Source organism: Vipera berus (assembly GCF_964194415.1).
Source record: "Vipera berus genome assembly, chromosome: 8".
In the NCBI taxonomy this organism is placed as follows: Eukaryota; Metazoa; Chordata; class Lepidosauria; order Squamata; family Viperidae; genus Vipera; species Vipera berus.
The window spans coordinates 6,506,759-6,521,905 of record NC_138211.1 but is presented as its reverse complement, the minus strand read 5'-3'; the positions used below and the strand labels follow the sequence as shown (position 1 = coordinate 6,521,905).

General features: G+C 45.2%; 1 protein-coding gene across 1 annotated transcript in view; it reads left to right on the top strand.

Annotated features, from left to right (window-relative positions):
* Positions 1-985: 985 nt before the first annotated feature.
* NTM (neurotrimin) overlaps positions 986-15,147 on the top strand; it is a gene marked incomplete at its 3' end in the record, with an annotated part of 577,786 nt that continues 563,624 nt past the window's right edge. The window contains 1 exon segment of the mRNA XM_081333436.1: positions 986-1,028. Coding sequence (XP_081189562.1) covers positions 1,004-1,028 — 25 coding nt within the window. The 5' untranslated portion in view covers positions 986-1,003.

Here is a 15,147-nt window from a genome sequence, read left to right as displayed (position 1 = left end):
CCTCCTCCTCCTCTTTGCAAACCCCACTCCCCTGCTAGCGCTGATGCTGCTACCTAGCTGGCTCGCGAAACGTCTGCAAGACAACCACCCAGCTCAGACACCCCCTCACCCTAACCCTCATTTTAACCCGGAGCTACAAATATTCCCCCCACCTCTTTTTTTTTAACTGGGACTCCCTTCTCATCTCCCCCCCCTCCACGGCCAAGCAACAACCCCAGCGAGAAACCCGCTCCGAAGCCCCCCACCCCCTCCACTCATCTCAGCCGCCGGGAAGGGCCCGGGCTGCTCTGCGGAGTTGGGAGTGTGTGTGTGTGTGTGGGGGGAGAATCTCTCTCTCTCTCTCTCTCTCCCCGCGCGGGGTGGGGGGGGGGGGCTTCGTGAAAGCGCCGGCCGCGAACCAATGAGTACGCGCGCCGCAGCGGAGGGCTGGCCGCCACCGCCGCCGCCGCGTCTCTCGGAGCGCCTCGGGCTGCCGGACCATGAGACGGAGGCGGACCGGCGAGGAGCAGCGCGCGCTGGCTGGCTCTCGGGCGCGCGTGGCGGCGGAGCAAGCCGGCGCTGGGGACTCCCGCGTGGGACCTCTGGCTTGACTGACGGCCGCAAACCCTCCCCCCCCCTCCACCCGGCCCCTCCCGTTTCAGTCCAGGCAAAGCCCGAGGCGTCTTATTTCCCCCCACCCCCCCTCCCTCCTTCCCTCGGTCCCCGGGCACCCGGCTCCTCCTCCCCCCCTCTCTCTCTCTCTCCCTGGCCACTCCACGCGAGCCAGCTTGAGAGCCCACGCGAGCCGGCAGGGGGGAAAAAAGGAGCGGGGAAGACCCCCCCACCGTGTCCCCCCCCCTCCCGTCCAGCTCGCCGCCGCTTCTGCTGCTTCTATTGCTGCCGCCGCCGCCGCCTCAGCGAGGGAGGCGAGTCCAGCACCGCGCAATCGGCTTCTCCCAGCTCGAGGATGTCTTGGCTTCTGGCGAGAATTAACCACCTTCTCTTTTGGGCCACGCTGGCCGGGATGGCCTCGCTCTTCCTCTTCCAAGGTACCGGGCTCCGGCTACTGGGCGGAGGGAGAAATGGGGTGGGGGTGAAGGGTGGGGAGAGGGTGGCGCCGTCTTTCCCCACTCCTCTCTGGTCTCTCCCCGTTATTTATTATTATTATTATTATTATTATTATTATTATTATTATTATTATTATTATTATTATTATTATTATTATTATTATTATTATTATTATTATTATTATTATTATTATTATTATTATTTATTTGATTTGTATATCGCCCTTCTCCCTAAGGAGTCACGGCGGTGAACAGTGATATAAATTATTAGGCTCGGACGGGGATGCTCTGCCTGGGTGCCGTGGGTGCCCGGGGAGGACTCGCCTTTCTCCCGCCTAGTTTCTCCGCGGCATCCTCTGGCTTCGCTCCGGGATTCGCGCAGCGGAGCGGAGCGCCGGCGGGACGGTTCGCGCCCGCGGCTAGGTCCTCTCGGCGTCTTCGCGCGGCGCGGAGCCGGGCTGTGTGTGTTTTTATGTTGTTATGTTTTTTTGTGTGTGTGTGTATCAACACTTCCCACCCCCATTTTCTCCCCCCCACCCCCGTGCCGGATCGGTTCCAAAGGCGCCCGAGGTAAGCGAATGCCTCGATCTTGGCCAAGGTGCGGAGGAGAGGCGTCTCTTGCCTGTCGTCGGAAGGTGGGGCGGGGGGGGGGGAGAAAGGGGCAGAAAACTTGGACGTCGAAACTTCGGCTAGTTGTTCGGGACGGGCGACGGCGGATGCGGCAGCTGCGGCGGCGGGGGGGCGGCCGGAGGAGTGGGGAGGGGGCGAGAGGGGAAGGGAGGGAGAGGTGTGAACGACGGTCGCCTTCCCCCCCCCGCCGTCTGGCTTTTCTGGGATGCTCGGTTCATGCCACCCCTTAAGATCCCTCCCCCCCACCACACACACCAGTAGAATAACCCGCGAATAACACCGCGAATTGTGGCTTTGCGAAAGGCGGCGGCGAGGCTGTCCCAGCGTTGTGTGCGCGTTGTTTTTTGGGGGGTGGGGGCGGGAGAGGGGGCGAAGGAAGGGATCAGGACCATCTTAAGCTTGGTTGGAATCAACGTTTCCCTACTGATCGGTTTGCCCGTGTGTGTGTGTGCGTGTGTGTGTGTGTGTGTGTGTGTGTGTGTGTGTGAGAGAGAGAGAGAGAGAGAGAGAGAGAGAGAGAGAGAGAGAGAGAGAGAGAGAGAGCGCCAGGAGTGGTAGAGGAACATCCATTTTTTTCCTATCTCGGATGGCAAGTGGGATTTAAATGAATGGCTGGGTGAAGGGAGTCCAAACCGTCCAAGCCAATACATTAAAAATCCTCCTTGTTTGCGGCTTTGAGTTCTCTCCAAGGTGTGATGGGGTTGCTACTGTGCACACCAAACATTCGCTGGCAGGGATGCTAGCTGTTTCCGCCTCTGTCCCCGCACACTTGTGAACGTACACACCCACCCACGCAAGACTTGGATTGATTGTGCACACAGGCACGTCCTCCCTGCCCAGATCTCTGCTCTACTGCAGTCCTACAAATTTAAGGAAAAGTTCTCATCTACAGATGCTAAAAGGAATGTGGGGCGGGGGTAAAAAGGCTGGGTATTGACAGCTGTCCATCTGTTTCTCCTGATTAAATAAGGCTGCGGAGCCTGACTTCTTGACTTGGGGGGAAAGGGGGTGGGGGGAGGAATCCAGGATAGACTGGATCCTCTTTGATGTTTCTCCCCCAAGAGACTTCGTGTTTTCTTTGTTGGCATGAAGCCTGTCTATAAACTCGATTAAATACTCCGCTTATGATCATTTCTGACCCCTCTAACTGAGGTCAATAGACTTGCTAGAGTCTTCCTTTACTCCTTGGAGGAAGCCGCAGAGAAACGGAGAACGGGCAAAAGCCAGGGATGTGTCGAAGCTGGAGGAAATGCAGGGCTTGAACCTTGCACCAGTTGGTCAGGCAGCCTGGGAATGGAAGGTAGAAGTTGGCATGTGCCAGACTGGGTTGTCTTGGGCATTACGGGGGCAGCGGCTGATGGTGGACCCATATGTTTCTGCTTCCATTCTGCTGAATGTGTCAGTTTGTATTAGTTCTTGCACAACCATCTGGAGCTGTGGGCGCGTGCTCTCCACCACCACCACCCCTCAGGAGATGGCTCCAGCTTCCCAATAGATGTGCCGCTGGGGTTGTCCAGAGTGGCTTGTCAGATGCTAATGGTCCCATAGCTTTGGTGGCTGCCCCATAACAGTTGAGTTATGACATTGGAGGACAGATACATTAGGGGGGAAAAATGACAATAAAGGTTATCTGTCTATCTTACGTAAGACTTACCAGCTTTAGTGGCTGTTGAGAGAGGATCCTGAAACAGCTTGAATGTGCCAGTAGAGTGTGATGGCTTCTCAAAGCTGTCTCCCGTTTTCGCATTTCAAGTCCTGGACTTGCATGTACAGTAGAGGCGTCCTTCCACCCAGCTGCCAAAAATTCCTTTTTGTCCTGAACTCTAGTCCTCCTCTAAAATGCTTATCTATGTTTTTTTTTATTACAAAGCAAGTAGAAAGGGAAGTACCGCGAGCCCTTTCTTATTCATGGATGGACTTTCTTTGCAGAAAGGTGCTTTCTCCCCAAGGTTCAGCAGTCAAGAATGGTGAGGCAATTCCAAAGTCAATAGTCTTGTTTTACCTATCAGGTGTCTGTTGCTCTTCTTGGGCTCTGATGTGGTGTCTGCACTACTTCATGTTCCATGCCACATAAGCACCCTGGACCCCTCCCTTGATGTGCTTTACTCATTATGAGCCTCCTTTAAGGGTGATTCTTCCTTCTTCCATCCTTTTTTTCCAGTGGATTTACAGCAGTGGAAATGCTTGTATTAAAATAGTGTGTTGTCATCTGTAGCTCCAGCTGTGCTAATCCCCCTTACGAAATCTGACCTTAAGTAGCCCCCAAGGGTCTACTGAACCAGCCCTGCTCTCCTCCTCAGCTATTTAGCTATTTAATTCCTCAGCTATCTCCATTGTGACTGCATGCACGCAGGCTTTTTCCAGAGACTTGGGTAGATCAGTGTTTCTGAAGCCTGTCAATTTTAAGACTTGCGGACTTCAAAAAGAGCCTTGGTGGAGCAGTGGGCTAATGCCTCCTTAAGTAACACCAGCTGCCTGCAATTAGTGCAGGTTCGAGTCCCACCAGGCTCAAGGTTGACTCAGCCTTCCATCCTTCCGAGGTAGGTAAAATGAGGACCCAGATTGTTGGGGGCAATAAGCTGACTTTATAAAAATGCTGCTTGGGGCCCCCCGAAAGCCCTAATAAGCAGGCATATACATAGAATGAAGGCTATTGCTAAGCACATTGATTTGTGCTTCTTAGATTGTAAGCCGCCCTGAGTCTTCGGAGAAGGGCGGGATATAAATGGGATAAAAAAAACCAACTCCCATGATTCCCCAGCCAGCCAGAATTCTGGGAGTTGAAGTCCACATGTCTTAAGTTATCAAGGCTCAGAAACACCACAGCACACTTGTTATAGTATAGACTTTTTGTAACTAACGACGATGTAATTTTTAACATATTAGAGCTTGCTGAATTTACTAGGGCTTACTGTCACTCTAAAAATTACGGTAAGTTTCCCTTGAGCTGAGCTAAACTCTGGATGGTACCTGGATATTTTTATTTTGTTTTCTTGGCAAGAGTCCAGAAGTGACTTGCTGTTGCCTTCTGCTAATACATATTATTTTAATTTCCCAATGTAATTAACAGCCTTGGAGTTTCCCATCCAGAAACTAGCTAGGTATAACCTACTACTGTATTTTTTTTTTAGAAAGCTAAAATTATAGCTGGAGGTGCACCTTTGGTAGGGAAAATCCCCTTTAAAAAACCCTAAGGAAATTGCCATTATTGATTCCAATAATGAAGAAAGAAAGTCTGGGTTTTCTGGAAAGGTTATATCTGATATTAATTTGTTGGCTTTGTAAGCAGAAGGGAGTGAAGTTCAATATCCAGGTAAGAATAGGAGTAAAAATTATTCTGAACCTCTAGTTAGCCACTGCCAATCTGTGTGCATAGCAAAGATCAGGATGGATGTGTGGTTAAACCCCATGCATGACCTCAGCGCTTAACATGCTTTGAAAATAATCCTTTTAGTTTTGTTGAAAACAAGCTTCATCCTTGGCACAATTCAGTTGTAACTGTAGCAACTTTTGTTGCTACATCAATCACTTTTGATAAATTATAGCTGCACTTAAGGGGTCTGTATCTTTCCCCCTTGTGCTATTTTATTTATTAAGCAGTGAAATTGACTTTTGAGTTTATACCTCACTCACTTGTGAAGACTGGATTTGTTTTGCATCTCAATGGGCTGTACTTTGTGATGGTTCTACATTTCTTACAAAAAAAATGCTTTAGAATCAGACACCTAGGCATGAGATAGCTGGATTATATATAAACTGGGTAAATATCAGATGAAGCTGTAACTCGCTAGAATTATCCTGCATAGCAACATTTTTTTTTAAAAAAAAAAGCAACTGTAAAGTAGTTATTTGCACAATTTGCAGGTGATGAACTATTACAAAAACAAATGGCTCTTTTCCAAATCGTTTGGTTTGTTCTTAAAATAATAATAATAAAAATGGTTTTAGTTTTGGAAATCTTTTCTCAGTGCCCAAATTCCTTTTCCTTACATTCTGCTTTAAGTCAGTTGAGGAAGATCTTGTGGATGGATAAGCACTGATAAAAGGTATAAAGGTAAAGGTTCCCCTGCACGTGCGTGCTAGTCGTTTCCGACTCTAGGGGCCGGTGCTCATCTCCGTTTCAAAGCCGAAGAGCCAGCGCTTATCCGAGGACATCTCCGTGGTCATGTGGCCGGCATGACTAGACACCAAAGGCGCACGGAACGCTGTTACCTTCCCACCGGAGTGGTCCCTATTTTTCTACTTGCATTTTTTCGTGCTTTCGAACTGCTAGGTTGGCAGAAGCTGGGACGAGTAACAGGCGCTCACTCTGCTACGCGGCACTCGGGATTCGACCCGCCAAACTGCCGACCTTCTGATCGACAAGCTCAGTGTCCTAACCCACTGAGCCACCGCGTCCCTTGATAAAAAGTATATCCATCCTTTATTTAAAGTGCTGGCTCTATCAGGGAAGAGAGCATTGTGCTGCTTAGCTGGGGTTTAAAGAAAAATAAAAGTTGATTGCTGCTGTGGTAGTGGAGGTTTAAACATTACCATTCCTTGTTCTACTTAAAAGTTGCACGGTGCTTTAATATTCCCCCCCCTCAAAGTTTCCTTCCTTGTAAAAATGAGGAGGAATCTAGTAGCCCCTTTTCAGGCTAATGAAGTTTTAAAGAAAGACCTACTCTAAACTGAAATTTAGTGCCTTTTAATAAAAATTTGTTAGTCTACCAGATGCATTATGGCTTGGGGTTACCTTAAAAACTAACACCGCTTTCCTTCTCAAATTTGTCATCTGCAAAAGAGACTTTCATTTTTTTGGTCTTATTTTTTAAAGAGTTCTCCCAACCTTTCTTTTGATGATAAATTAGATCTTTATTTTTTTTAAAAAAAAAAAGTTTGGTACTGGAAATATTTATTTTTTCCAATAATTGCTGTTTTATTAGCCCCCTGAGGTACTTCAGACAAGAAACCAAAATGATAAGTACTAATGTTATCTTTATTGTAAAGTTACAAGAGCAGAATCTTCCAAGTCTGAAAGTCCTTTTCCCTGTTCTCATCTCTACTTTCCCCAAAACTCAGGAGCTTCCCCTTTGAGATGCTTTCCATGCCCCCTTTCTTTCTGTGGGCTGAAATATCGCTTGTCTGATCACTGCCTAGGCCAGGGGTAGGCAACCTTGGCTCTTTTATGACTCGTGGACTTCAACTCCCAGAATTCCTGAGCCAGCCATGCTGAGGGGAAAAGAAGAGGTTTCCATGCTGAGCTATGCTGGCTCAGGAATTCTGGGAGCTGAAGTCCACGAGTCATAAAAGAGCCAAGGTTGCCTAGCCCTGGCCTAGGCTGCAGTTCCTCCTCCTGTCTCCAAGGTTATTCTCAAAGATCATTACATTTTTACAAAAATGTAGAGGTTGCACTTCTAACATGTAGTTGCTACACCGTCAGGTTTCTTAGACGTTACACCAGACCTTAACTTTTCCCTTCATGGCACCCAAGCTGCTTGTCCGAAAGTGTTTGAGGACCAATCATAAGTCCCTTCCTTCAGCACCATCATAACTTTGAACAGTTGCTCAATGAATGCTTGTGACTTGAGGACTATCTATGTTATAAAAACAATATCACTGAACGATCTTGATCTCTTTGTCTCAATAGGAATCCTTTGGGAGATTTTCAGATATATTTTAATATACTTTTAAGTTGATTTAAATGTCCCCATTGGATGTAATGGGTTTGTGTGTCATTAGCCAAAGGGGGGGGGGGAAACAGCAACCTCTTTTACCTGATTTTTTGGTAATTTCACCAGGCTTGGGAAGCACTGCACAGAAGTTCTATCTCCAGATGTTCTAACTGATGCAGTTTCAAGGCCACACCATTAGTTCCCCTCCATGTGGACTATCCTATGTGGTTTCCAGTTGTTAGAACAGGAACAACCCAAGCCTGACACCAACACAATGAAGAAACTCTTGAGTAACATGATTCCTGTGACTGTGGAAAGGAGATGAAGTCTAGAGGCATCTTCTTTCTCTCCTTCTCTCCTCGTGATAATATTCATCATTTGGTTCAGAAGCGAATGACGAAACTGAAATCCGTTGTGAACTGGGGGAGTCAGAAGAAATTAGCATCCTAGCTTGCTGTTGCTTCTCCTCTCCTTAGCTCCCGAACTGAGCAAGCCTCAACAGATGGGTTCCTAAGGAGTTGAAAACTAGGAAACAAGGAAGGCTGCAGACCACCAGAGTGGTGTAAAAGGGGAAGAGAGGCTATTTAGACTTCTCATTACTGAGCTAAATGCCGTAACCTCTTGGGCAGGGGAAATCCTACCAAGGAGAATGATTTTTTTTAAAAAAAATAAATTGCATTTGGTATCTCTCAATGTAGAATGGCAAATTTGTCGGGGGTTTTTCCCAAAGAGGGTCAGCCTGCACATCCATTAAGCCCACTTAGTCTTCGTTGCACTTTGCAGTCTCCTGGCCTGTTTCCATCTGCCCAGCTGACTTGCTTAGAAAGCAGTCCACGTTCCAAGTCAGTGCATTGCCAATCTCTCTCTTTTCCCCCCTCCCCAACTTTTACTCCTTTCTTAAACTGGAACTGCAATTTCCTGCATTGTCCCTCCCCCCACAATTTCGCACGGAAAAGAGGGACCATTCCTTCAGCAGGTTAGCGTAGGGGAGGACACCTCTTTCCTTACCTGCAGGAAGGGAATGGATAACCAAAATAGGACCTAAAAGTGATATATTTTGCTTATCTTGCCCTGCCATCAATGGGCTGTATTTTTTTTTTTGCTTTCTCTTTCCTGCAGCCCTATCACTGCCTCTTAGAAAGATGCCTAATTTTTATGCTTTCCAATTGGTTGTGTTTGGCTGCAGTCTTTTGTTCCTTTGCCTAGTGTCTTATTTACTGCTCCTAGCAATCTTCTCCCAGCATAAATTTACACAGAGGAAAGTATACAAGAATAGCGTTATCATTGGTGATTTCTATCGTGCCTGGACAATTTAGCTAAATTCAATTTGGTCATTATCTTTTAAAGCGTCCCTCAAGCAGAGTTAATGAGAACAGCAAGGGGTGGAAGTTTATGTTTTCCATAATTTTCTCCCCTCCTTCGTCTTCTGCTCTTCCCACCCTTCAGAGGACTGGCATAACTCTGAGCCATGTCAAGGCATTCACAGTTAAGATCGTAGCATGGACTAAACGGTTAACTCTCATTTACAAGAGAATTAGTTCTGAATAATGGCATGCCATTAACACCCTTATGATGCTCGCAAGGTTTTAACGCTGATGTAAATTTACAATGTTTTTATTTACTATTAGCTTTCTCATTCTGAGCCAATGTCATAAAATTCTTTGATAGTCCAATTACACAGCGTGTTGTTTCTTCTGCCAAGAAGAGATTTCTCTAGGACTGAGAGATTCATGTTCTTCAAAGTGAAGGAATGACCTTAACTGTCAGAGGTTGGTTCCCATTAGAGGTAAAATATCTATCGCTTTCTTTTTATTATTATATTTTGATTTGTGTGGGCACATGTGTCATGCACGTGCTACATGCTGTGCTTCAGCCACTTGAGTGAACTAAGAAACTCACAAAATGTGCCAGTTCTCTATCAACGTGTGATTTTAATTTGTGAGGTTCAGTACGCTGAGAGATTGTAGATCTTGTGCTGTGAATGCTTGAGCGAAATTTGAATATTGCTTGCTTGGTTCCTAGAACTGTGATGCTGAACCTATGACATGCATGTCAAAGGTGACACACTAGTGTTCGCCGATATCCAACAATGATAATTCTTGAAAGCATACCATTGTGTGATTTTTTTTGGAGTCTTCACAAGAATGGGTTGTGTGTCTGGCCTGGCCTCAAGACCCTTTGGAAGCTGTGCGAGAGGGTCACGCTCTTGCACGGTTCTCCTGAGCCTGTGAAAATTGCATGAAAACAGGGTGTGTTTTTGTGTGGCGGTGGCAGAGCATCCTCTGAAGCTGATTCAAGAATGAAGGTCTAGTGCGACCTGGAGAACGGTTGTCTGGAGAATTCTGGGAGTTGGTCCACACATCTTAACAATGCCAAGGCAGAGAAACACTGGGCTCCATGTTCGATGCAAATGTGGCACGACTGGGATGATTGGAAATAGGGATGCCTTCCCCAATAACATAAGCAACTTAATTGTTTAGTGATAAATTGGTGGTGAGAACCAATTTGGTGTAGTGGTTAAACCACCAGGCTAGAAACCAATAGACTGGGAGCTCTAGTGCCACCTTAGGCACAAAGCCCAGATGAGAGAATCTTGGGCCAGTCCCTCTCTCTCAGCCCTGGGAAAGAGGCAATGGCTGGCCCTTTATGGAAAATCTTGCCAAGAAAATTGCAGGCAGTCTCCAAGAACCCCATGAAGGAGAAACCTTCTCTGGGGGGCTGACTTCCCACAACAGGTTAAGAATCACTACTCTAGGCTTTTTCAACATGACCAGTGGTGACTTAGATCTTCTAAGCTTCGTTCAGTAACTCTCTCAGTTGTGTTGCTACACAAGTATTTTTTTTCAGTGTCTAGCCACTTTTGGAAGAAGATACAGACTGTTTTCTAAACAAGCAAAGAAGTTTATAGATGAGCTTCTCTGTGTTTTTCAGCATTGCAGAGAAGGCGTTGAATGACACAGCCTTGCCATTCCCCCCCCCCCCCCCCGGTAAAAGATTGTTCCAATTCTGTAACAGATTGTTACAGAAAGTTTTAGTTTGGTATATTGTGCTAAAGAGAATTGCTCCATCTTGGCTGCTTTTTGATGCGTGGGTGATGGTCTCAATTAATGCATATTTAAGTAAATATATTGACCTTTGCTTGGCTAATATCAAGATGTATTATCCCTTGAAGAAAATAATAAAAGCCCTGACTTGATTGGGGTCAATATTTACTACTTGGTTCAATTAAATCATTATTATTCAGCTCCAAGCCACCTATCAGTGCCATATAAATAATAGAAATAACCGATCTTTTCAGCCTCAGACATCCCAATTACAAAAGGCACACAATATATATTGTTTGTTGCAGAGGCCTGATTCAGAGATGTTTTTGACATCTTGGCTGCATAAGATGGTGTGTGTGTTTTTTTTCCTAAGAAGAAAGTAGTCTGAAAAACCACGGAGATTCCTTTGTGCCTTACAAACCTACTGTATATACACCAATTGAGATGAATATATTGATAGATAAAGTCTTTTGTATATGGTGCGTAAATCTGTCTGAATTTCACAGTTTTCCAAAAGAAAAATATTGGGAAGAATTTAGGGCACTGAAGTGACTTTTCTTCAAAAAAAAAAAGCAATGAGACTCCATTCCCCCCCCCCCCAAAGATCTGGAATTCAGGGAAGAAAAGCTGTAATTAGCCAGCCTCTTTAGAGTTGCAAAATTTTCACCTGAATTTCTGAACTGAAAGTAAATTCCTTTTGAAATGGCGCTCTTCTTACCGTGTACAGGTAGCCCTTGACTTACAACCATTTTGTTTAATGACTGAAGTTACAGTGGCATTTTGAAAAAAGGGACTTGCAACTGGTCCTCGCGGTTATGACCTTTGCAGCATCAAAGGATCAAAATCTGGGCGCTTAGCAACCAACCAGTATTTGTGATGGTTGTAGCATGTAGCACGTGATCTCAATCTCCGACTTTCCTAGCTGGCTTCCAACAAGCACAGTCAATGTATGAGCTATGTAATATTCCACTAAACAGGCGCTCTTGATCATCATTCCTTCTCTGTATGTTTGGACATCTTTAATATCTCAGCCTTTCTTGGTTCCAGTCTGTTGTTTTTAAAGCTTCTTTCCTAGCCCTTCTGATGCTTGAGGAGCCAAATATTCTAATCAGTTGGCTTGGCCTTTGTCCACTTCTCCACCCCTTGGATGCTTTAGCATTTGTTTTTTTTTCTTCTTCTTCTTTTTAAATTCTTGTTCCAGCTTTTACTTTTCAGGGCTGGGAATGACAGCTTGATAGATCTAGGCCAAACTGGCTGGCATGTACCGTGTGGATTTGTCTTTAAAAAGCAGGATGTGAAAAATCCATCAATCTAATTTCCTCAAACCAGGAACCTGAATGTAGGAGTTGTAGTTTGCCTACTGTTGTAGGATAAAGGTGAGAAGAAGAAGAAGAGATGAGGCATCCTGAGTTCTCTCAGAGCTTGGTGGCTTTCTTGCAGATGTTTCGTTCCCAAACTAGGTAACATCACCATTACTAGTCTGATGACTAGCTAGCACTGATGATGTTACTTAATTTGGGTAATGAATCATCTGCAAGAAAACAAGCAAGCTCAGAGACCACCCAGGATTCCTCATTTCAACCCTGAGCTGCAAATATTCTTCTTTATAGCAGAAGAGATGATAACACATTTGGTAACCAGAGAGCAATCTTGAGCTCAAGCTAACCAGAAAAAGTAAAACAACACAATCTTCTCCATGCATTTCTTGAAGTAAGTGAACAATTGGTTCATTGTCCATTGAACATTAGCAGTTTCCTTAGTCATGAAAGTCAATGAGATGAACTTGGGCCAGCCTCATTCTCTCTCAGCCCCACCCACCTCACAGGGTTGTTGTTATGGAGAAAATGGGAAGAGGAAGGAGCGTTGGATACATTCTCTACCTTAGTTGTAAAAATAATAAAGGCGGGATATCAAATCAGTCAATCAAATTTCCTGCCGTAGTATATATGGTATACCAAAATATAAGTCTTGACAAGATGTCTACAATTTAGGTTGTATCTTTAATTTAAAAAGGTAAAGGTTCCCCTGCACATGCGTGCTAGTCGTTTCCAACTCTAGGGGCCGGTGCTCATCTCCGTTTCAAAGCCGAAGAGCCAGCGCTTGTCCGAGGACGTCTCCGTGGTCATGTGGCTGGCATGACTAGACGCCAAAGGTGCACGGAACGCTGTTACCTTCCCACCGGAGTGGTCCCTATTTTTCTACTTGCATTTTTACGTGCTTTCGAACTGCTAGGTTGGCAGAAGCTGGGACGAGTAACAGGCGCTCACTCTGTTACGCGGCACTCGGGATTCGACCCGCCAAACTGCCGACCTTCTTTTTTTTTTTTTTTTTTTTTTATTGAAAAGTTTTAAAATACAGTTTTCCTTTAAACCCCCCCCCTTCCCCCTCCCTCCTCCCCTCCCTACCTCCCCCCTATCCCCCCCCTCCCCCTCTCCCTCCTCCCTCCCCTGCCTCCCCCCCCCTACTTCCCCTCCTCCCCCCCTCCCCCCCCCCCCGACTTCCCAGAGCAAAATACAAGGTATATATCTAAAAAGCAATCATAAACAATCATATACTAACAATTATAAATTCTAAAATCCATCACTCTCTAGCTTATATAGAGTAAACCAATCCTTAATAATACTAAATGTGTATAAAGAACTAAAATAAAAGAAAACTAGCGTCATTCCCATCTATGTTCTTCCACAATTCACTATTTCCTAAACATATTCTCATTTACACATCACAAACACCTATCCCTATTAACCTCTCTAGCCAAAATAGGCTATAATAGATAGTTCTTACACAAATTAACCCACATTAACCCACAAAACTTTCTTCCTCTTCCTCTGTAATAAATTGTCCATTAATTCCAAATTAAAGATTCTGTTACCATACATATCATCCCAAAACTCTTAAAAACACAACTACCACTTGACTATCAGTATGTTGTGGAAGTTCCATAGATTTCTACTAGACCTATTTTCTTTTCTTTTTTAAGCGTTTTAAGGCAGCACGCGTCACCCTCTGTTCTCTAGGATCATCCAAAAGAGTTGCATCTTGATCTCCTCCTGTACCATTCTCGTCTATCTGTCCATCTTCATCCTCTTGATGTTCTCCTTCTCCAGATCCCTCTGCAGCTTCCAAAAGTGTTGATGGGGTTACTTTTAAGACATTGTTGTAAAAATCATGCGCTTGCTTCACAGTACCCAAACAGTACCTTTTGCCTTCATACAAGAAGCTCAACCCAGCTGGGATCTCCCATCTGAACCTTATATCCCTTTGCTTGAGCTCTTGCACAAGAAATATAAAGTCCTTCCTTCTCTTTAAAATCTTTGGAGGAATTTCTTTTAGAACCAAAACTTCTTGACCAGCAATCACAACTTTAGTATCATAGGCAGCTTGTATAACTTCATCTCTAATTTCCCTTTTTACAAAATAAACCACCACGTCTCTAGGCAACTTTCTCTGTTTAGCAATCCACGAGTTCACACGAAACACTTTGTCCATGCCTTGTTTTATTTCAGATGCTGGATGGTTCAATACCACCTCAAAAGCCTCAGAAACTGCCGACCTTCTGATTGAGAAGCTCAGCGTCCTAACCCACTGAGAAAAATAGGCAAGCTTTTCTCTCTCTTTCCCTCCTTCCCTCTTTCCATTGTTGGAGATCTACCGTTTTTGAGTTTCCGCAGAATAGATAGGTGCTGGAACTAGGAAGCATGCTGGCCAAGTCTACCCGGCCTTTAAGCAAAAAGAGCAATCTTTTTGCCTAGTCCTCCTTCTGCTAAGTGCTTCATCTGAGAAAGATCTATGAGACAATTCTTGTTTCCTGATGACTTCTTCGGGGCTTTACAAGGCACAGGTAATGAATATAAAAGGTAAATCAGGATATAATATTTCTCTCCTCCTTCCATCTCTCACACAGACTCACACAAATGCACACTACGCAACCTTCAGGCACTTTATAGTAAAATACAGATGAGAACTAATGCTTCAGCCTGAAAAGTCATTCATTTCTTCTCTTTTTTTTTAATCTATCCGCGTAAGTGTAGATTCTAGGGGTATTTTTGCCTATCGGGCTAAACCATGAATGGGGAAAAAGAAGGAACCCCTGACATTTTCTGCATGGAACCAATGGGTCTCATTCAAAGAGTTGAGATATAACAATAGGGCAAGCAACGTAGTTCAGTGTTCCCCAAAACTTTGCAAAGTCTGTTTCTTCCTCTTAATAATAACTCAGGAGTGAGTCTCATCTCCTGCCAAGGAGTGTAGCGTGGATTTTCGATCTGCTAACTGATAATGTATCCAACACTGAGAACGCTTGTAAGTTAATTGGCCTTTTGACCATGCAGTCTCTCCCCTCAACTTGTTGCCCATTACTGGTTTCACACTTGAGCTAGTCCTTCATTCTTGGCTTTCCCAGGAGTGACAGTCCCCTGGTCTTTGAAAATCCATTTCATTTTATCGTCCATGTTAGCAACCTGACATATTCCCTCCCCCCCCCGCCGCCCGCTAAAGATTTTTTAAAAGAGATACTTAAAAAGGAGAAAAATACCAAACTCCCCAAACTGCAAAAGGAAGTGGAGATGTATTTCTCTTTTCTTCCTCTCTCTCTCTTCCCCTCTCTTCCCCTCTCTCCCTCTCTCTCTTCCTCCCTCCCTCTCCTTCCCTCTCCCTTTCTTTCTCTTCCTCCCTGTCCCCTTCCCCTCCCCCTCTTCTCCCCTCTCTTTCCCCCTCTCCCTTTCCCTCTCTGCATACATATACATGGACATGCACCATTGGCCAACAGAGCCT